Genomic DNA, 24,184 nt, shown 5'->3' on the forward strand with positions numbered 1-24,184 from the left:
AATGCAACCCAAAACCCTCACCAATTCTGGCTTTATATTTGGAAAAGTTTGATGCTTATTTCAAAAGAGAACAGTGTGGTGGTGCTTTAATCAGGACTCTTTCAGTTCCAAGTGACAGAGAAGTCAATTCAAATATGCTGAAGTTAGGACCTGAATTTATTAACTCTTATGACTGAACAATTGCAGCATCAGATCCAGATTGATGCAGTGGTTCCAAAGATCCCATTAGGACTCAGTTTCTCTCTCCAGCTCTTGGCTCTTCCTTACGGGTTCTGTTCTCAGAAAGGCTGTCCATAAGTGGTGGCAAGACAACTGTAGGATCTAAGAGCTTACATCCTCTTTGACCCAGGATACATGGAGAACAGTTCTCAAAAAAATGTAAGCAAAACCTTATTGGGGTTTATTGGGTCACATGCTGATCTCTGAAACAACCAGTGTGATAAGGCTATCCCAGTTTTGATTGGCCCAGGAGCCTGACAAGGATGCGCCCTCTCACAGGCTAGGATAGGAAGCTGATCCAAGCTAGGTACTCTAAGAAGGAAGAATGAGTATTAGGGGCAAATACAACAGATGCAATATATCTTTGGGTTAACATGTCTAAAAACCAAACCTGGATTCTTTTGAAGGGCATGTGGGATTTTTTTCCAATTGTATATGTCGATTACAATTTGTTTTTCCAATTGGAAATGAGTGAGTCTCAGGATCTTGAGAACCTGAGATAAAAGGGAATCAGTAGGAGAGAGGCTCATAGATGTGATGTGAACAGGCACAATGACTAGGGCACAAAGACCAGCTTCACTGTTGGTCTTGTGCTGGCCCTCAGCTTTATAAAGAGAAGCTGATATATTCCCTTGGCTGGGGAAAGAAAGAGTCGTTAAGTTCTAATATGTACCAGTTATATTCAATTATACCATTTAATCCTTTTAATTACCTTCTGAGGGTGGCATCCTTATTATCCTCTGTTCATCAATGGAAAACTGAGGTTTGGAGGAGTTAAGTTACCAAGGTCATTGTGGTAGCTTAAAAATATGCCCATGAATTATTTTGACACAATTTCCTTGAAAATATGGTACCCAATTACCATCTTCTTGAATGGGGGCCAGAATTTGTGACTTGCTTCTGACAAATACAACGTGGCAAAGTGATGGTATGTGACTTTTGAGACTAGGTCACAAAAAGGGAGCTACTATTGGCCCTATATCTTAGGGGGAAGCCTGCCACAATGTCATGAGTGAAAACACATGTTTGTTGATGTTTTTAACCATTAAGTTTTAGGATGGTGTATTGTGCAGTAATAAAAAAATAATGAACACAGTCATGTATTTTGGAAGTGGTGTATCCACCATCCATTTTCACTTTGCCACAGTTACCCAAATAGAAACAACCAAATACAAAGATGATGGATAAAACTTGGAGTAATCTATACTCATTTACTGAGTACTTTTTATATTTCTTGAGTACTTATTTACTGAGTAATTTTTTTTCCCGAAGAATTATTCCAGGTTCTGGGTTACCTTTCATACAACTGAGCTCTTAGAACTGATCTGTGTGTGAGTGCATGACTGGTGGCATCAAAATCTTCCAGAGAGCTTTCATAAATCTCTGAGAGAGTTTAATTTAGTAGGTAAAGTAGCTTTAATACTCAACCATATCTGCCACTGACCAGTAGAAGTTAAGGGCTGTCTTTTAAACCAAAGAAAGTATCTCTATAGACATCCATGGTTAAAAACTGATTCTCCAAGTCAGCCACCATTCATTATGGCATATACACATAGGATATTACGTATTTATTAAGATAATTATAGATGCACATGTAATTGTTAGAAATAATACATAGATATCCTGTGTCACCTTTACTCCAGTTATCTCCAAATACTATACTGTAGTATCACAACCAGAATATTGGCATTTTTGTATAGTCAAGAGACAGAACACTTCCATCACCAGGGTGATTCCTAGTGTTTAAACATTCACTTTTCCTCCTATTCCCACCACCACCTAAATCCCTGGCAACCGTTAATTTGTTCTTCATTTTTATATTTTATGACTTCAACAATGTCATATAAATGGCAGAATATAGCATGTAACCTTTTGAAATTAGCTTTTTCTTTTTCACTCGGTGTAACTATCTGGAGATTCATCGAGGTTGTCATGTGTATTGTTAATTCTTTCTGTTACTGCTGAGTAGTATTCCATGGTATGGATGTACTTGTTTGTTTAATAATCCACAAATTGAAGGACATCTGAATTTCCTGTCTTTGATTGTTATGAATAAAGTCGCTATAAACATTTGTATATGAATTTTGGAAAACATGTTTTCATTTCTCTGTGATAAATGCCCAGAAAAGCAATTTCTGGGTAATATGGCAGATTCACGTTTAGGTTTTGAAGAAGCTGTATAGAGTGGCTATACATTCACACCAGCAATGTACAAATGATCCAATTTTTTTCATATCTTTGCCAATATTTGGTGTTGTCAGTTTTTAGTTTAGCCATTCTGATAGGTGTGTAATAATATCTATTATGGTTTTAATGTGCATTTCCTAAAGGCTAACAACGTTGAACATTGTTTCATGTGCATTTTTGAAATCTTATGTACTTGTAGGTAAAGTGACTCATCGTGTTTTTTGCCCACTTTCTAACTGAATTTTTTTGCTTTTAATGTTGAGTTTGGAGAGTTCTTTTAAATTCTAGTATTGTAAATTCTAGTCTTTTGTAAAATATGTGGTTTGCAAATATTTTTCCCATCATGTAGCTTTCCTTTTCATCCTTTTTCGCTCTTATGAAGAGCAAAAGTTTAAAAAGGCTTGACAAAGTCCAGTTTATGATTTTTCTCCTCTTATGGATGATGCTTTTGTGTCAAACCTAAGACCTCATTGCTTAGCCTTATATTCTGAGAATTTTCTGGTTGGAAGGCTATGTTTTGTTCATTTAATTGCTTTTGTACCCTTATTAAAAATAAGTTGGGCCTATTTGTTTAGGTGTGTTTCTGTGTTCTTTGTTACATTGATTTATGTGTATATCCTTTCACCAATACCATTGCAGTTTCATGTAGTTATATAATAGATCTTAAAATCTGGTAGATAAATTCCTCCCACTTTATTCTTCTTTTCAGAATAGTTTTAGCTATCAAAACTCTTTTGCCTTTCAATATAAATTTTTGAATTATGTTGCCTATATTTATAAAAAAATCTTGTTAGAATTTAATAGGAATATCATTATCAATTTGGGGAGAATTGACATCTTAACTATGGTGAATCTTTCAACCCATAAACATAGTATGTCTCCATTTATTTAAATCTTTGATTTCTGTCATTAATGCTTTGTAGTTTTCACCATATAAGTCCTGTACATATTTGTTTGGATTTGCACCTAAGTATTTTATTTTTGAACTATTGTAAATGTTAATTTATTTTTCTAATTTCAGTGTCCATATGTTCATTAAAAGCATGTAGAAATATAATTGAACATGGTGTATCCTGCAAACTTGCTGAATTCACTTATTAGGAGGTTGGGGTATTTTTGGTATATTCTTTGGGATTTTTCTATAGAGACAATCATGTCATTTGCAAAGAGGGACAGTATTGTTTCTTCCCTTCTGTTATGTTTGCTTCTTTTTTTCTTGTCTTATTGCACTGACTAGAATTTTCAGCACTTTGTTAAGTAAGAGTGGTGAGATTAGACCTTGTCTTGTTCATGATGTCAGAGGAAAAGCATTCAGTCGTTGACCATTCAGTGTAATGTTACCTGTAGATGTGCTTTATCAAGTTCAGGCAGATTTACTGTATTCTTATTTTCTGCATTTTTATCATTACTAGGTGTTAAAATTCATCAAATGTTTGTTTGTTTTACAGTGACTGATATGACCACAATATTTCTTTTTTAATTTTGCTAATGTGGTTGATTTCATTGATTGGTTTTTGAATTTTGAACCAGTCTTGCATCCCTGGAATAAATCCTACTTACTCGTGCTACATAATTGTTTATATATACGGCTGAATTCTGTTTGTTAACAACTTGTTAAATATTTCTGTGTTCATATTTATGAGAATTAATGGTCTGTAGAATTAATGCGTCTTTTTTGTACTGTCTTGGTCTGGTTTTTGAATCAGGGTAATACTAGCTTTATAAAATGAAGTGATTATGTAAAATTGGTGTTAATTCTTTAAATATTTGTAGAATTCTCCAGTGAAGTCATCTGGACCTAGAGATTTTTTGAGGGGGGAGTTTTAAAATTATGACTTAAATAGTTCCAGGGCTTTTCTCAATAGTTACAGGGCTGTTCATTAAAGTGAGCTATGATAGCTGTGTTTTTCAAGGATTTGGTTCATTTTATCTAAATTGGCAAATTTGTGCATGTAGAGTTGTTCCTAGTATTTCTTTATTATCCTTGTGTTTGCAGGTTCTGTAATAATAGTCCCTGTTTCATTCCTGATGGTGTCTCTTATTCTTTTTTTTTCTTTTTCTTTATTAGTCTTTCAGAGGTATGTTAATTTCATTGATCTTTTCAAAGAATAGCTCTTTGTCTTATTCATTTTAGTTAGTTTTAATGTTTTGAATTTCAACAATTTCTGCTTTTATCTTTATTATTGCCATTCTTCTGCCTTCTTTGGATTTTTATGCTCTTTTTTCTCCCCTAGTTTCTTAAGGTGGGATCTTTGAAACCTTTCCTATTTTCTATTGTTGCACTTAGTGGAACAAACGTCCCTCTCAGCACTGATTTAGCTGTGTCCCACAAATTTTAAAATATTGTAATTTTCATTTTAATTGACTTCAATATAGTTTTTGATTTCATTTGAAGCTTCCTCTTTGAACCATAAATTATTTAGAAGTATGCTGTTAAGTTCCCAAGTTTTGGAACTTTTGTTATCTTTCTGTCTTGTTATCTTTCTGTTGGATAGAGTTGGGAGAGAAGCAGTCAAATCCTGGAAATATTTTGAGGGTAGAGCTGACAAGATCTGTTAATAGATTTAATGTGGAGTATGAGAGAGAGACAGAGACAGAGAGAGCCGGAGAGAGGAGAGAGAGAGAGAGAGAGAGAGAAGTCAACAGTGGTTCAAGGTCCTCAGTCTGAGCAATTGGAAGAATGAACTTGCCATTTACTGAGATTAGAGAGGTGCAATTTTGGGGAAGGATTGGGGATCAGGGGTTTGGGTTTGGATATTTTAAGTTTGAGATATCCTTTAAACTAGACGTCTAGGGGGACATTGACTATATAAGTCTGAGTTCAAGGACTGCAGACATCCTGTCTGGAGACATAGATTTGGGAGTTGCCATTCTGGATATGATTTTTAAAGATATGAGTCTAGTATGGTCACATCTACAATGGCTTGTAAATAAAGTCCCGAGCCATGGTGTACTTCAATATTTAGAGGCTAGGGAGATAAAGAGAAATCAGCAAAGGCAAGTGACAAGAAATCAGTAAAGTAGAAGAAGAACCAAGAGAAAGTGGTGTGCTAGGAGCTGAGAGAAGGAGGTGTTTCCAGAAGAATGGAGTGATTAACTTGTTAAATAAGAAGAGAACTGAAAATTGACTCTCAGATCTGGAAGTGTAGAGATTTCTGGTGGTCTCACCAAGATCAGTTTCTATGGTGGGAGTGGGGAGAAAGGGGAGAAGACAAAGAGTTGGCAAGTATAGATAACTCTTGGGAGGAGTTTTGCTGTGAAGGAAAGCAAAACAATGGGGTGGTGGGTGAAGGGGGACATACATAGGTAAAGGAAGGAGTCGTTACTACACATAACAAGTAAATATACACATGAGAACCTTGTATTTATATATAAAGTTTGAATTTATTTTGATTGACAATGAAATCTAAAATTTCATTTAGTGAAAAGTCTTCAATAGGCTTGATAATCTTAGCAATAGCATTTATATTTGAAGAAGACTTAGTTAAATATGAGTTGGCCTGTGGAAGATGTGTAATTTTAAAGGTTGTTTCTTTAGTTTAATTTGGATTTGCAATTTCAGTTAACCCTTTCCAATAAGAGTCCCCCCAAATGAATATTTACTTAGCAGTGATAGAAAACTTTGTATTTACAGAGTACTTATCAGTCTCTGTATCAGAACAAACACAGAAGAATGAAAACGTTGTTAGCAGTGGAGGAGGGAATTAAAGCAAAGTGGTCCCAAACCAAGGAAACTGATTCCTAGGGCATATATGCGATCTGAAAGTGAGACTCACCAGCAACCCTTCATGGCATTATTCGTCAACCTCTTGGGCTATTTGACTCTCTTTTCTTTTCTCTTCATTGTTCTTATCACTTTCTACATTGAATTTTTTTTTTTTTTTTGAGATGCTTCCAGCTTTCCAGCAGCATAGTCATTCTGATCAGAAGGATTTTATTTGTTCTCCAGGGCTCCTGGCTTTCCAGAGCCTATTGCTTGTGCTCTGTTTCACCAACTCTCTTTTCCTTTTCCTGCTGGAAAATCCAGCGAGGCTATGTTTCCCAGCCTCCCTTGCAGCTGGTGGTGGGTGGGTGGGGTGGATGGGTAGAGGAGTGAGGGTGGAAGTAATGTATTCAATTTCTAGCTTGTGGCCTGGCCCTTGGGAAAACCTGCACACACTTCTCCACACTCTCTCTGTTTGTCTGCAGATCAGAGGAGGAAGTTGCCCTGGAAGAGTCTGAGTCCTGCAGGATTGAGGAGCAGAGCACCTCTCCTGAACAGCATTGTGCTGTGGCATGAGCAAGAAATGAACTTTTATTTTTTGAAAACTCTGATACTTTAGAGTTGTTTATTGTAGCCGTGAGCCTGATCTGATTATTACACACTCTTTTGGATTAGCCTGTGCCTTAGACTTGAAAAGTCCAGAAGTTAGGGGTAGGGCAGATACATAATTTGATTTGGAATTGTGGTTTCATGTAAGGACCAGTTTGGGGGCATTGTTGGCACTGACAAGGCCACATTGGGATGCAAACACCATTTTAAAAATAGCCTTTCTGTAGCCTTCCAGGACCCTTTCCCTATAGGAACTTAAGCCACCTTCCAGTCCTCAAGGCTTCATAGGTTGTGAATGGAAAGAGAAACAAATTATCCAGCAACTATCCTGTGTCTGGCACTTTTCCTTGCATAATCATATTTAATTTTTACAGGAATCTAATGAGATAGTAAAGGTTAACCTTTACCAGCAGCTTACAGATGTTTACAATCAACTGTTGTCATGATTCTTTTTGATACCCAGTTTGTCACAAATTTGATACCCAGTTGGCACCTATGTAATTTTGACAACCCCCGTCCTCCCTTTTTATTATTTACTTATTTATTTTTAAAGATTTTATTTATTTATGAGAGAGAGAGTGCAGGGGTGGATAGGGAGAGGAAAGGAGGGAGAGAGACAAGCAGACTCCACACTGAGCACGGTGCCTGATGTGGGGCTCAATCCAGGACTCTGAGATCATGACCTGAGCCAAAAGCAAGAGTCAGTCGCTTAACTTACTGAGCCACCTGGGGGCCCCTCCCTATCCCCTCCTTTTAATCTTGGATTATTTCCTTACTTTCCAACACCAAAAAATGTCTCACCTTGTACTTTTCCTGCCTCTGACATGGATTGAGCTATTTCTCCTTGGTGGCCTGCTTCCTTTGGAGAAGACTACTTACAAATGAAGACCCGGTGCTTATTGCTACTGGTGTGTCATTACTCCTAGGTCTTTGAGTGGGTCCGTATTAAAAGTCATGAATTCACATTCCTATTTCCAATTCAAATTTAACATTACATTTTCTTTGATTTTATATATGTATCCTTTTCTTTTACACTGAAAATCTTAATCTTTTTTTTTTTTTTTTACTTTATTGATCTATTTTAGAGAAAGATAGAAAGAGCACAAGCCAGGAGAAGGCCAGAGGGAGAGAATTTCAAGCAGACTCTGCACTGAGCACAGAGCCTGATGCGGGACTTGACCTCACAACCCTGAGATCATGACCTAAGCCAAAATCAATAGTTAGAATTGGAAGCTTAACTGAGCCACCCAAGTGCTCCCCACCTTTTTGAGGAGGAGGAGGAGGAGGAGGAGAGAGAGAGAGAGAGAGAGAGAGAGAGAGAGAGACAGCGAGGGAGAGAGAGAGAGAGAGAAAAGGCTTCCAGGGTCCTTTAAAGACAGGAATCTAACATTATTTGCAGATGCTGATATACCTGGGAAATCTTGGAAAATAAACTGAAAAATTATTATAAGTAAGGAATTTGGGATGTGGTTGGGAACAAAATTAACATATTAATATTAGAAAAGTCGAAGGCTTTCTTCTATATGTAAAACAACCAGTTAGTAGAGGTAAGTGGAAAATCCCATTTATAGTCACACAAAAAGAGATTTAAAAAATTGGGGATGAAACATAGCAAAAACTGTACAAAATCTATGTGAAGAAACTTAAAAATGTACTGAGAGTACAAAAAAAGACCTGAATGAGTACAAAGGGACCACTCGTACCTGAATAGAAAGGTAATGCCTAATAAACATATTATTATCAAAAACAGTTCGTTTACTGAGCCCTTATTATTTATTCCATTCTAAGAACTTTGCATATTTTGGCTCACTTCATCCTCACAACCGTACAAGACAGGTGGATGAAGAGATAGACGTAGTGAGTGAGGTTAGGTGCCAGGGCCATACAGCTAGTCAGGGGAAGAAGCCCCACAACTTAACCACAGAGTGCACCATGGCTGGAATTTTCTTTTAATTAGCTTAAATATTGAGGTATAATTCACGTACCATAAAATTCATACCATTCTAAAGAGTAGAATTAAGTGGTTTTTAGTAGATCCAGAAAATTGTGCAACCTTAGCCGTTATCTGATTCTGGAAAACTTTCATTAGCCTGGAAAGAGATCCTGTGCCTGGTAGCAGTCAGTTTCCCATCCCTCAACCCCCAGCCCCTGGCAGCCACCTTCCATTTTCTGCCTCTAAGGATTTGCCTATTCAGGACACTTTATATGGATGGAGTCATATAAGACATAGACTTTTGTGACTGGCTTCTTTTGCGTAGGGTGTTGTTTTTAAGATTCATCCATGTTGTTGCATATGTCACTACTTTATTCCTTCTTGTGGTGTAATAATATGTGCGTGTACAGATATTCAACATTTTGTTTATCCATTCATCAACCGAGGGACGTTTGGGTTGTTTCATTTTTTGGGTTGTTTCATATATATCAGATACATACATATATATAGTATACTAGGGATCCCTGGGTGGCACAGTGGTTTGGCGCCTGCCTTTGGCCCAGGGTGTGATCCTGGAGACCCGGGATTGAATCCCACATCAGGCTCCCGGTGCATGGAGCCTGCTTCTCCCTCTGCCTGTGTCTCTGCTTCTCTCTCTCTATGTCTATCATGAATAAATAAATAAAATCTTAAAAAAAAAAAAAGATTTATATAGTATACTATATATATGTATATATGCATACAATATATATGTGTATACATATATATACATGTATATGTATATTCTGATACACATATATATATTTCTGATAGATATATATATTTTTTGCCAGTTTTTTCTTTGCTTTTATGGAGGTGTGAGCTCTTGGAGGTCCTCTTGCTATTTCACTACTTTAATTAACTTTTACATTTAAGAGTATTTCTAAAATTTGGGAGGGGGCGTTCCATGAGTTAGTTTTATTTTTTTTTTATTTTTTATTTTTTTTTCAAACAGAAACTTTAATAGGTAAACCTATCTCGTAATGTTATAGTGGGGGCGATACAAAGAGATGGTTGCCAGCTCCACTCCGGTCAGTATTCTTCCCCTTCTTCAGCCTCTGCTTCCACAGAATCCACGCCCACCTCTTCATAATCTTTCTCCAGGGCTGCCAGATCCTCCCGGGCCTCGGAGAACTCCCCTTCCTCCATGCCTTCCCCCACGTACCAGTGCACAAAGGCTCACTTTGCATACATGAGGTCAAACTTATGGTCCAGGCGGGCCCAGGCCTCGGCGATGGCGGTAGTGTTGCTCAGCATGCACACGGCCCGCTGCACCTTGGCCAGGTCACCCCCGGGCCATGAGTTAGTTTTAAAGTTCACATGAAGAAATAAATAATTAAGACTAAGTTGAAAATCCTGAAAAACAGTAATTATATAAGAATAGCTCCTTCCCCACCCTCCCAGGTCTGGCTGGCTCAGTCAGTAGGGCATGCAGCTCTTGATCTTGGGGTCATGAGTTAGAACCGACGTTGGGAGTAAAATTTGCTTAAAAAAGTAGCCCCACCTAGTATTGACATATATTAAAAGTATAATTATTAAAACAGTCTAGTATTGGCAATAAACAGATCAATGGAACAGAATCAAATGTCCAGAAAAAGAATCAATTTTTATGATGATGTAGTATATAATACCAATGGGAATGCATGTCAATGAAAGAAAAGAATTTAATAAATTTACAAGCATTAGGAAAGACATTGAGTTCGATTCTTGTCTAACTTCTTTCAACAAAAGAAATTCCAGATGTATCAAAGGTTTAAACAGAAAATGTAAATCATTAAATAATGGGAAAACAGCTCTGAGTGGTTACAAGACTTTGGAAGCAACCCAAAATCCATTAAAATAAAATAGATAAACACATGGGTATATTCATACATAACAATGAAAATATATGAACTATAGCTTATATACAACAACATGCTTGAGTCTGAGAAATAGGATAAATTATAGAAGTAAGAGATTAATAGATACTCTAAGAATCAGAATATGACTCCATTAATATGGAATTAAAAATAAACAAAATACATTTTTAGGGATGCATCCGAATGTGGTAAAATTGTAAAGAAGCAAAAGGAAGAGAATATTACAAAAATCAGGATACTGGTTACTTCTTGGGTGTTGGTGGTGTGGTGAATAGGGAGAGAGGCTTCAGGGTGAAGGGAATGTTCTATTTCTTAACCTGTTTAGTGACTATATAGGTGCTTAATTAATAGTTATGCATTCAACTATTCACATAGGTTTATGAACTCACCTGTATGATTATTATATTGTACCATAAAAGAAGAAAAATGATAAAGAAGATGTAGTTGCTGTCTAGTATTTAGCATTATATCTTGGGCAAATTCTTATTTTGAGGCTGTTTATATATTTTTAATCCCATTTTCCTAGATTCCTTTATACTCATGCCTCCTAACAATTAGAGGAATCTCTTTTCTCGAGAGATTCTGTGGTCCACTTCCTAGGAAATGCTACAATATTGGTAATTAAATCATATCAGAGCAACAAATAAAAAGCCGTATGATTGAATGGCTGCTATCAAAATGTCATCTCACTGCTGCAGGGGCAAGCCAGGCGCTCTCTTTCTCCTTTGTCATCTGGGTTTCGTTTGTAGATTGATATAAAGCTGAGCTCCAATCCTGGGCTCATAGGATTGAATTTATTAACTAGTGAATGGAGATGAAATTTACCTTTCAAGGCTGGTTGGAGAATAAAATAAGGTAATAAATGGTGACTACTAAGGATTTTAATGAAGCAAGACAAATAATAGCATAAGTGCTCTAGAATGGAATAATAATGTTCTTTTTTGCATAAGTTCAAGGGAAAATTATTTTTTAAAATGGGTTTGATGCAATTGTCTGTTGTTTCATCTCATTGTTTGATTTTTTTTTTTTTTTTAAAACTCTGTATCCTGACCGTTCTTTCCTGTCTCCAGGACATTTATTTACTCATTGCTCACTAGAGGGAGGCCTTTTCCAGTTGTGTTCCTGGTCAGAGGATTTATCTTCTGTGCGGGAAATGGACTTCTCCAAGGCTACTATCTGATTTACTGTGCTGAGTACCCTGCTGAGTGGTACATGGACGTGCGGTTTAGCCTGGGTAAGTAAACCTGGCCACTTCTTACCCACACCGCAGTGAATACCACTTCCCACGGCCTAAATCCCCATCACCTTTCCCCACCCTACTGCAATAACCCCCTAGTGAATTCCATTCTCCTCTTTCCTCCTGCCACCTGGGTCTTTGTTCTATAAAGCAGCCAGAGAGCTCTTTGAAAAACATGTCACTCCGCACCTGGGAATCCTCTAGAGCACTTCTGTTACTCTTGGAACAAAATACAAATTCCTTATACTGCCTGAGCCTGTGACGCCCAAATGTTTTTGGTCCCACTTTGATTTCCCGACCCCATTTCCTACCTTCATCCAATTACTATGCTGCAGCCTCAGTAGCTTTCCTGCTAGGCCTGAAACAGTCAAGCTAAGCTGGTCCTGCCTCAGAGCTTTTACACAGACTGTTCCCTCTCTCTAGAATGTTCTGTCCACATATACTCATGGAGTTTGGTCCCTCACTTTATTTAGGTCTCTATCAATTTGTACCTCCTCAAAGAGACTTTTCCTGATCATTTTATCTAAAATAGTAGAAAACACTGTTGAATTTTCTTTTTTATTATCTGCAAGAGGAACTCAAGTCAGAAAGGTTCAATTGTTTGCACATTATTTTGGCTTAAACCAAAATGCAGGGATTAGCCTTAATTCTTAACTCTTTTACATCACACATCAAGTTTTATCTATCAGCTTAGTACAGCTGCATCTAGCTCCATAACATGTGCCGACTGAATTCCCTTCTCCCTTCTCCCTCATTGCTCTGACATCATCCTGGTCCGAACCATCATGATCTCTTGCTGGGACTGCCACAGTGACCTTCGCAGCTTCCTGCCACTGGCCCTGGCCTTTGATATAGTCCTTGCTCCAGTGAACGTCTGAAAATACAAACGACTGGAGGATTGGTTGTATGAATGCTGATCCATGCACACAGTGGAGTGTTCTGGAGCCACAGAAACAAACCAAACCAAACCAAACCAAACCAAACCAAACCAAACCAAACCAAGGAAGATCTTTATGTGCTCCTGTGAGACATCTCTAGACTATGTGGTTAAATTAAAAAAAAAAAAAGTGTGAACAGTGTATCTAGTATGCTACTTTTCATGTAAAAATGATGAAAGGAAGTGTGTGTGTGTGTGTGTGTGTGTGTGTGTGTGTGTGTGTGTGTAAAACTGGAAAAAGGAATATTGGGTTGATAAAAAAAGAAACTAATTGGAGTGCTTGGGGGGCTCAGGTCATGCTCCCAGGGTTCTGGAGTCGAGCCCCTCATTGGGCTCCCTGCTCAGGTCAGAACCTGTTTCTCTCTCTACCTCTGCCACTCCCCCTGCTTGTGTTCTCTCTCTCTCTGTCAAATAAATAAATAAAATCTTTTTTTAAAATATAGAGACTAATTTTAAAAAGGTGACATGTAGGGTCTGGGGGAAAAAGAATGGGATGGGAGGCAGAGCTTTTCTTTCAATATAGTTTTGCCCTGAAAATTTATAATTTAGTTAGAAAAAAAAATCTAAATGGGGGACCCTGGCTGGCTCAGTTGGTGGAGTGAGCAACTCTTGCTCTTGGGATCCTGAGTTTGAGCCCCAGATTGGGTGTAGAGATGAAATAAATAAAACTTAAAAAAAAAATCTAAATAGAAGAAACTTCCCTAACATTGAGAACAAACAAAGAAATGTACCTAACTGTATGTTGAATCATTTCAACATCATTTCAACATCATTTCCTGTTGGAAATGATTTATGGGAAATGATTTATGCCAGTTTACAGGAAATAAAGAGAATGAAGAAATAAATTGAATGCCACTCTCAGAAAGTGAGCCAGTCTTATCTAGAATGGGGGACATTCTGAGGTACAACTGTCTGGTCTTTTCAAGAAGTCAGTGCCCTGAACAATTTTTTAAAAGGTAAGGATTGGACGCCTGGGTGGCTCAGTTGGTTGAGCATCTGACTCTTGGTTTTGGCTCAGATCATGATTGCACAGGTCATGAGATGTAGCCCAGCATTGGGCTCTACACTCAGTGAGGAGTCTGCTCGAAGATTCTCTCCCTCTGCCCCCCTACCCTGTGCACACATGTGCATCCCCCACCCCCAAAATAAGTAAATAAATCTTTAAAAAAAAAGGGTTTGGGCAAGATTAAAATGGCCTGAAAAGAGATAATGACCAGATGCCCAGGTGTGGTCCTATCCTGGACTTTGGTTTTCACAAATTAGCTGTAAGAAGCATTTTTAGGCTATCTGGGGAATTTGAAATATGGCCTAGATAATTACATAGAATGAAAATCTGGAAGAGTATGCATTAAGGTGCTTAATGGTTGTGATTTCTGGGTGTTGGGTATAAGCTGTCTTGGTTTCCTTATTTTTTCTAATCCACATAACATATTTACTTCTTTCATAACAATCATAAATGGAAATCAGTTCCTATTTCTCTCCTGCTTCAGACATGCCAGTAGCTTTCTCTTGCACTTACCAATCCAAATTTCTCACCAAGGCTTATAATGCTTAGTGTGTTTTTGTAGTTATCATTCTGTCCACATTTTCTCACTTTTCCCTCTAAAAGTTTCAACTGCACCAGCCTTCCTTCCATTTTTAGATGTAGTAAACCTATTCTAGCCTTAGGGCCTTTGCACCTGCTAATTCCTATACCAGATTGCTCTCCCTCAGATCTGTGAATTCTTATTATTCAAATCACAGGACAAAATGCCAAATCTTTAGAAAAGTTTCCCCTATCCACCTCATCTAAAGTAGAGATACCTCCTCTCCTCCCCAGCTCACTCTCTATCTCATGATCCTATGATTTTCTGCTTTGCAGTGACATTCAATGATTTAAAATGTTTTAATTATTTGAATTCATCTCTGTCTTCTTCTGCTAAAATATAAGGTCTATGAGGACAGACCTTGACTGTTTTCCCACAACTGTATCCTTGGTGTTTAGGATATTGCTTGGTCTATTGTAAGCTCTCCATAAATGTTAGTTGAATGAATGAATGAATGAATGAACACATGAGTGAGTCTTGTCTCATCCTTGTGAAATAGGTATTATTCAAATCCACATTTTACAGATGAGAAAACTGAGGCTGAGGGAGGGCCAGTGACTTGCTGAGGACACACAGACAATGAGTCCAAGGTTTCCACTTTGTCCACATCGGTGCACGCTCTCTCTCCTCCTTCTTTCAACCTCCTGCCATTGGGTTCTTTATCCAGTATCCCTTTCTTCCAGAACAATAATTTTTAAAAATTTACTATTGAAGTATGGTTGAATATTAATTTCAGATGCATAACGTAGTGATTCAACAATTCTATATATTATTCAGTGCAGACCAAGATAAGTGTAGTCAGCATCTGTCACCATAAATGGCCAATGATCTTTGGACTAGACAAGATTGCAAATCATTGTTTTTTTTCTATCACTGCAAATGATGTGAGAGCAGATCTGTTTTTAATTCAAGTTTTCTTGCTTTTTGCCTCCTGTATTTTGATCAGCACAAACAACATTGTTGAGAGGTGAAGTTGGGCATCTATGCAGAACAGTGAGGGTTTCTGGACTATAAGGTGCCCGTTGAGGTACAAGCTCCAGCATCCCTAATCCTGGCTCTCCTCACTTCAGACCAGGGCTTCTTTCTGAACCAGTGAATGGAAGAACAAGAATGTGTGTATGAATTGGCAGTGGTGGAAACCAGTTTGCGAGGTGCCAAGCTCCCCAATCTGGCTCATGTTACTTTCATGAGAATGAGTATATTAATTGGGAATGCTCTCAGCAGTGAGTCACAGAAAACCAGTTCATGGTGACTTAAATAAGAATTTTATATTTCTTATATAACAAGATTCCAAAGGTAGACAGCTTCTGCATTCCTTTAATTGCTTACAGATATTAAGTTCGCAGGAACTTTCTATACTTTCTGTTCCACTGTTCTTAACATGTTTACCTGTCATCCTAATCATATCCACTTCGTGATTGCAAGCAAGACCATTACTATAGCTCAAGGCATCGCATCTGGCAATGAAAGAGGAGGGAGGAAGTAGAGACACTGGTCCCATCCGCTCTTTTATCAGAAAAGCAAAACAATTTCCAAGGAAACCCCAAGAACATTCATTTCCCTTTATATCCTTGAGGCAGAAATAGGTCACATGACCTATTCAGACTTCCAGCCTCTTTAGTGGGGGAAGCAAAGGAGAAGGGTTTAGAATTAGCAGTTGAGTTTGCCAACCACAATTTAATTATTTATGAATGAGCCAAAAGTTTGCTATTTATTTATTTATTTATTTATTCATTCATTCATTCATTCAAGTATTGGACAATGGTGTTAGTCCCTTTCTCTTTTCTCCCACCTACCTCCATCATGTGACACTGTATATTGTCAGTCTTTTGGTCTGTGAAACACTGGCCTCTCTACCCAAATTTGGGACAATGGCTAATTAGTCACCCTTTGTCATATCTTCGTAGCATTCTCAGAATTTGAAATAAAATGCGCTTCTCTTTATTTTTAGAAAAAAAAAAAAACTTAGCTTGTGAGAAAAAAGCACCAAAACCCGGATATATTTTTAACTTCTTCCCTCTGTCTTCTTTGCCAAGGTATCTTCTTATTTATTTTGGGAATGGGAATCAACATTCATAGTGACTATATATTGCGCCAGCTCAGGAAGCCTGGAGAAGTCACCTATAGGATTCCACAAGGTAATATCTCCCCTGCCCTTCAGATTTCCACTCTTCCTTGAGAGCCTGTCCTAGATTATGTTATAAATAGTAAATGGAGAGGGGGCAAAAATGATACAGTATATCCCAATTTTCCCCTGACTTCTCCTTCATATCCCTTCTCACCCCATGATACCTTTGCATTTCTGATCTGAACCTAGAAGTTCAAGGAAGATAGAGCCACCCTCAGGATGTTGTGACATCATGATGCCTTAAAGATTGGGGAGTGCGAGGTTTGGGGTAAGGTGGAAATAGACTGCCACCTCGTTACAGTAGGTAAGGTTATCATGTGCTGTATTAGGCTTCTCCAGAGAAACAGAACCAATAGGCTATAGATACAGACACAGATACGGATTCATAAAGAGATTTATTCTGAGGAGTTGGCTCACATGATTATGGAAGCTGAGAAATCCCATGGTCTGTCATCAGCAAGACCCAGGGGAGTGAGTGGGTGGTATAAGTTCTAGTCTGTGTGCAGGAGAAGACTGATATCCTAGCTTAAAGACAGTCCGGCAGAGAGAGTGAATTATCCTTTACCTGGCCTCTTTGTTCTATCTAGGCCTTTAGTGGATTGGATGAGGCCCACCCACTTCAGGGAGGGTAATCTGTCTTAATCAATGAGTAGATTCACATATTAATCTTATCCAGGAACGCCTTCATGGACATACCCAGAAATAATGTTTCATCAAATATCTAAGGCATACTATAGCCCAGTCAGGTTAACAAAGAAAATTAAGCATCATGTGTGCAGAGTGTTGGTCCTTCTCGAGTTAGCCAATAAAGCTGATTTGTGTATGACTTGTCTTCTCCAGTTGACCTGGATTTATCTAGTGAGTACTCAGGCAGTTCTGTGTATATTTCCTGCCATAACTACATATTTGAAACCCTAACTGTTCCCAGGAAACCAGGGTGTGAAGTTGACAAACATGAGGTGAGAGTGAATTAGTCCAAGTAATCCTTTGCTATTTTAGGTGGTATTTGTGTAGGCTAATGGCTCTCATTCTTTTTGATGTAAATAGAACCTATTATTTGCATCAAAATTGTTCCTAAATTACAAAATGGTATTAGTATTCATTTATTAATAAAGCAGAGCTACAATGAACTCAGTAACACATTTAAATGAATTTAAATGTTGCTGACATCTCTTGGTGTCTACATCAACCAAAAATAATAGCATATATTAAGATATACCATTTGCAATTATAGACCCATATACCACAGGCAATTTATAGACCCTCTGCGGGAGTTCAGTGGTTTCTCCCAGGGCCTGTCAAATCACAGGTCTAGAACTGCTGAGGCAGTGTCATCTTTAAGGAATATAACTTTAAGGGGCTTTGGGATTTTAAATATTCACTCAATAACTAGCTAAACAAAAAAGAGTGGAGAATTCTCTTAAAATTCTCTTAAAAGCTAGATTGTCAAAGTTAATTTCCAACTATTAAGATAGGTTACAGAATGATTTAAAAACAACATATTCTTTATATAAGTATGGAAAGAAATAATTTAGTTGAGTGTGGGGCAGAAAGTGGATATATTTACTATCATTGGAAATATGTTGATTTCTACTTATAGGTTTGATATCAGACATATATGTTTTGATAGAAAAGTAAATCTTGAAAATCAGCAGAAGCAGACCTCACCAGCCCTCACAGCTCCCACTCACTTCTTTAAAGTTGAACAGAGTTTACACACTCCTTTGCAGGGGTGGGAGGGCAAATGGCAAAGGAAAATCTTATAACTTCTAGCATCAACTCAGATATTTATTATTGCTACATAGTGTGTTTTTCATTTTGTCTGAGTGCCAACATGAAATAGGCTGTATGGGTGTCCAGGGGAGAAATGAGAAGGTGAGGGATGGCTTGGAAACATTATTTAATAGAACAAAACCAAAATCAGGTCTACTGCCCCTCATCTTGGACTTGTCCGGAGCCAGTGGTACAGCAGTTGCTAGAGATTGGCTGGAGCCCGTCAAGCAGCAGTGGGGGCTACTCATGATTCCAGGATGTTCTGAGGGCAACAGGCTGTTGTCACTTTTTCCATTTTCCCCAAGAGTTATTTGTCATAACTGCCTTTATGTATTTTGGAACAAAACAGAGGAGTTTTAATGTGGCAGTGATCCAGTTCCGAAAATTGACTTTTTCATTCTTCTGCACACAGGTGGCTTGTTTACGTATGTTTCTGGAGCCAATTTCCTTGGTGAGATCATTGAATGGATCGGCTATGCCCTGGCTACTTGGTCCCTCCCAGCACTTGCATTTGCGTTTTTCTCACTTTGCTTCCTGGGGCTGCGAGCTTTTCACCACCATAGGTAAACTTTCCAATTAGGATGGCAGCAGTCAAGTAGCTTTTTTCTTCAAACAGTTTTTTAGCTCTTGGAGTCAGATATGGAAACCTAAGACACGTATTTTTATAAGGGAAGGTTGATACAGTAATCCACACTGGTAAATTCTGACTTCCTGGGCTTTCACTGAACTTGGGATTTAGCTGGGTATCAGTATTATAAACATTTTTTTTTTCCTATGAGCAAAACAAAACCCATGTAGGGAGAGGCGTGCCTGAGGTAACTTGGGAAGCCACCTGCCACCTTACCAAAGAAGGCTTTCACTGAACTTGGGATTTAGCTGGGTGACACTTCTGCCAGATTTCTCAAAGTGTGTTCCATGGGCAGCACTTTCCACTGCTTCACAGATAATCCTGAGGTCAGCCAGGAGACAGTACGATGAGGGAAAAGCCTAGCTCCTGGTCTAGTCTAGTATGGCTATTATCTTTAATTCTAGGTTTGGTGCTAATAGTTCAGGTAATCGGAGAGCCCTGGAAACTCCAGGATTATTTTCCTAGAATCTGTGTAATACCAGGGCTTATTTTGGTACTCCCCTTTGTCCCCTACCCCAACCCTCCATAAATCATAGCCAAGGTCATTGCTGGCTTCCTGGGAAGGTAGGATGAGTGAATCCTAATGTGATGTGATTTCAGGACTGTCCCCTCACCTGGGGAATGCCAGGAATTGTAGGGGTTTAGAGCCTCTCCTCTGTAGGTCTAGCCTAAAGCCTTACTAACTTCCACCTCCCTCCCAAACCCTGTCGCTGGGTTGGGTGAGGACAAAAGCAGTAACTGCAGGTATCCCTGCAAGGGGAACTGTTCTAAGTTGTTATTGGGCTTTGAACTTGAACTTCAGATCCTTTCTCTAAAATGGCATTTGCAGCTGGAGAGACACAGAGAGAGGGAGGGATAACTAAAGGGGGAACAGCCTTGGAACCGGGACCTGAGGGACCCCTTTAGCTCCTGCATGGGTGTTTTATTTGGGCTAATGATTAATTTCGTAATTTTGAAGGTTAAACCAAGAATAGGTTATTTTCCACAGTGTGGAATTCATGCAGATGTGTCAGAGGTGAATGAAACAGTTGCTGTCCTCGTGACTGCCTAGACTTGGTGGGGACTGACTGCAGAGTCTCCAGCCTGTAAGACAGTCCACGTTCTCCTTCCTGTCTTGAGGCCCAGTCTGTCGCCCACTGGGGGCAGAAAGAAAGAGAGGCAGAGAGGGCATCAACTAGTGCTCAGGGGAGGGGTAGCATCTCCACCAGAGGTTTCCAGCTGGTGTGACAACAAAATCCGGAGCCTGGCCCTGTCCTGTTAGGTCAGACTGCTCCCGAGGGAGGGCCAGAGGGCAGCTTTCCACAGGCCTAAGAAGGCTCTCTGAGAAGCTACTCATCAGACCTCTCTAATCATAGCACACAAACCCAGCCACCTCTTGTCATGTACTATTACTATTTGTCCCCCAGTTCAAATTAAGGTACTTTAACAGAAACTTGAGAGCTACTAGCTTCAACTAGCTAGGGCAGCCTGGCCACTGAAGGCGAAAGCCATTTCACAACACATTTGAATCTTCCAGGCCTGCCAAAGCAGATGACCACAAACTGAGTGGCTTAAACAATAGAAATATATTCTCTCACAGGTCCTGAGGCAGAAGTGTGAAATCAAAGTGTATGTAGGGCCACGTTCTCTCTGAAGGTTCTTGGTGAGGATCCTTCCTTTGCCTCTTCTTGGCTTCTAGTTGCACCTGCAATCCGAGGTGTTCCATGGTCTGTAGCTCCATCCCCAGTGTCTGCCTTCCTCTCCACATGGCCTCTTCCCCTGTCTGTCTCAGTCCTGGTGTCTCCTGTCCCCTTCAGCCAAATTGGATTAAGGGCCTTTCCTACTCCTTGTCTTGCCTTAAATTATATCTGCCATGACCCTGTTTCCAGGTAAGTCCTCCAGGTTAAGACTTCAATCATATATTGGGGGTGGGGGATCATAATTCAACCCAGAATATGAGGTTATATTTTCTTGGCATTCCCAGGCCTCATGAGGGGACATTTTCCTGGGAACATTACCAGTTCTCTAGGATTAACTGCCCACGGTCTTTGGGGTCTCTGGTCCCTTATTTCCCAATTGAATTCATTGAGCAGTTTTTTCTGGCTTTTCCCCTTTTATATTGTGGTAAAATACACATAACTTAAAATCTTCTGTCTCGGCCATTTTCGGTCTACCATTCAGTGGCATTAGGTACATCCATAAAGCTGTGCAACCACCGCCAGTGTCCTCTGGCTATTATTTGTTATTTCCCATTATAAGAAGCTTCAACATTTATAGGAGAGGATGTGGGAGGGAGAAAGGAGGTGGACAAATGGGCATCTTCTGCAGGAGTGAGGCCCTGAGTAACTGTAGGTTGGTTTGGAACAAGAATTTCAGACCCAGCAAACCACAACTGTTGACTGCTGCTTGTTCTAATTATTCCTGTCTTGTCTTTTAGGTTCTACCTCAAGATGTTTGAGGACTACCCCAAATCTCGGAAGGCCCTCATTCCATTTCTCTTTTAAAGAAACCAGATAAAAAAGGAGCAAAGCTCCCACATGACTGTTGAACACCATCAAGCTGCTGAGACTGTAACTTTTAAAGTTCCACTGTGTATATGTAACTGGAGACCACTTGTGTTTTGACAGCTGGCCTGGAGATGCTGTGAGGCAGCTACTTATTTTGTACTCTACGCTCCCAGAGTCTCTCTCCTGATCTCCTGTTGAAGCTTCCACAAGGCTCTTCTCCATACAGAGGCATCTGTCTGCAACTTATCTATTCCTTCTAGAAAGTGCAGAAGTTCCCTATATATTTTCTTCTTTGGGTGATCAATGTCTGACAGCTCTGCAGTTGGGAAAGTTTTCAGTCGAGGGCAGTGCTTAGAGAATTTATTGAAGGTACATGTTTTACTTAGGTCCATACAAATCAGCAGATCTTGAAATTCTGGAGCTTCATGGACCCCGAGTAAGTCTACTCCTTAAAACCCAGTCACACTTTTCTTTTCCTCTGTTAATTATGAAAGATATGAGGTGATCAAGTGGACTTTTAATAGAGGAGCCCTCTCTTCATATTACCAAAGTCACAAGTAGGCATTAATCCCATTTCATATTTGTGCACTGTCTCAGCTCCTCTGGCTTCCTGAAAGTTCCAGAATCCCTGTCAGATATCCCAGAAAACTGGTGTGGGGTTTACTGAAGGTTGGGTTTCATGACCACAAAGAGAAAGACATGACTCTGGTTGGCTACTGAGAGAGTAAAAAAGTGTTTTACAGTAGACGCTGCCCACTCTGATATTCTCAGAAACCTGTGGAAATAGCCAAATAATGAGAGAGTATCAAAGGGAAATGACTGAGCAAGATCATAAGTTGCTCGCCTGGACACATTTGCAATGACACTGAAGCATTTCTGGAAGCGCTTGGCAACTTTTCTGGAATTTCTTCGTGGCGGTCCTTGGGATCTGCTCAGAAAGACACTTCCTAGGGGCAACCTGAACATCAGTCTTCCAAGTTCCTGAGGGCACAGGCTGAAATCCAGAGGTGTGGGCTGAGCAGAAAACCTGTTTTGTTTGGCTCAGACAGGGATTCACACATAGTTTGACTTTCTTCTCTTTCTTTCTTTCTTTCTTTCTTTCTTTCTTTCTTTCTTTCTTCTTTCTTCTTTCTTCTTCTTTCTTCTTTCTTTCTTTTTCTTTCTTTCTCCTTTCTTTCTTTCTTCTTTCTTTCTTTCTTTCTTTCTTTCTTTCTTTCTTTCTTTCTTTCTTTCTTTCTTTCTTCTTTCTTTCACATTGGATGTTTCCAAAATTTCAAAATTAGGTCTCTACATTCCAGTTTCCTTGCAACAGTAGGAGGCTGTGGGCCCACAGAGCCTGCTAAGAATGGGGACTGATCAGTGAGTATGCATTAGAATTTGCAGCCTCGGTGGAAGGGTCACCCTAGTGTGGATGCTTAGACACTGGGCTGAGGGAGGGGCTGAATACTCAGAATGTAGGAAAATATTCGTTTCCTCGGGTCCAGGTTTGTGGCAAGTCTTAGGAATATTTAGCAAACCCTTCTGAGAAATGAACATCAATTTTATCAGGTGAGGTGCTAAGTAGAGGAATTTACTGTATAAGAAATAGTATACTAGAAAGGTCCGAGGATGATGTATATTACTGAAAAATACAAATTGTAATCATATAAATGTTTTTATGTTTATTAAATGCCTCTCAAATCATGGATGTTAAGTAATTTTGTTTGAATTAAAAGATTCCTGGGCTCATGAAGATGCTTATAAGGTGTTGAAGTATGTGATTTTTTTTTCTGTTGTTGTTCACCCTTCTTTTTCCTTTTTCTTCTTTAAAAAAGTATAGCTTCCTTTTTTGCTTATCTCTCTTCATTTATCAACTTGAAATCAGGGGCTCTGAGTTGAAAACAAAAGAGAAATATAACTCATAGGGTTTTTCAGCCATGGTTCAGAACTGTAAGAAGGTGCAGGAAAGGTACTGGAGGATGTGCTAAGGCTAGATGCCACCCCCGATGTTCAGGAAAGATGGGAAAAAATTCTGAGTGAAATAAATCTTGGGCAGCCCTGGTCGTGCAGCGGTTTAGCGCCGCCTGCAGCCTGGGGTGTGATCCTGGGGACCCTGGATCGAGTCCCACATCGGGCTCCCTGCATGGAGCCTGCTTCTCCCTCTGCCTGTTCCTCTGCCCAACCCCCCATGTCTCTATGAATAAATAAAATCTTAAAAAAAAAAGAAATAAATCTTAAGGTGTAGCTTGGGCTCTGTGAAATAAGAGGCTTCCAGTTCTCTCCATGGCATTGAAAATTGACTATTAAAACCTTTATTTTACTATTATATAGAACAGTTGGGCCAGTCCTTGAAATGTGATAGTGCTCAATGAATGGCAGCTCCTTTTTTTCCCAGTAGGTACAATCTCTGGGCAAGGGATCCCTGGGTGGAACAGCAGTTTGGTGCCTGCCTTTGGCCCAGGGCGTGATCCTGGAGACCCGGGATCGAATCCCACGTCGGGCTCCCGGTGCATGGAGCATGCTTCTCTCTCTGCCTGTGTCTCTGCCTCTCTCTCTCTCTCTGTGTGTGTGACTATCATAAATAAATAAAAATTTATTAAAAAAAAAACAATCTCTGGGCAAAACTACCATTCAGCATACTTTTTTTGGGGGGGGGTAAGGGGCATAAAAGAATGCTCTCTAGAACTTTTAGGCCAACTCTGATGTAACAAGTTAATTTACATATTTGGAAATTGTCGTTTCAAGTTAACATGATTATGAGCTTTAAAAAAATTTATGAAAAAAAATAAAAATAAATTATGTTTTAGTAATCTCTATACCCAAGGTGGGGCTCAAACTCACAACCCCAAGATTAAGACTACCATGCTCTACCAAATGAGCC

General features: G+C 39.2%; 1 protein-coding gene across 2 annotated transcripts in view; it reads left to right on the forward strand.

Annotated features, from left to right (window-relative positions):
* SRD5A2 (steroid 5 alpha-reductase 2) overlaps positions 1-23,064 on the forward strand; it is a 40,343-nt gene extending 17,279 nt beyond the window's left edge. Inside the window, exons 2-5 of one of the 2 annotated variants that reach the window (XM_026016019.2) lie at positions 11,620-11,783; positions 16,346-16,447; positions 18,623-18,773; positions 21,255-23,064. In XM_026016019.2, coding sequence (XP_025871804.1) covers positions 11,620-11,783; positions 16,346-16,447; positions 18,623-18,773; positions 21,255-21,321 — 484 coding nt within the window. In that variant the 3' untranslated portion in view covers positions 21,322-23,064. The remainder of the gene's footprint in view (positions 1-11,619; positions 11,784-16,345; positions 16,448-18,622; positions 18,774-21,254) is intronic. The other variant, XM_072767376.1, reaches the window with a different exon arrangement.
* Positions 23,065-24,184: the final 1,120 nt, after the last annotated feature.

The sequence above is a fragment of the Vulpes vulpes genome, chromosome 8 (assembly GCF_048418805.1).
Source record: "Vulpes vulpes isolate BD-2025 chromosome 8, VulVul3, whole genome shotgun sequence".
NCBI classification, from domain to species: Eukaryota; Metazoa; Chordata; class Mammalia; order Carnivora; family Canidae; genus Vulpes; species Vulpes vulpes.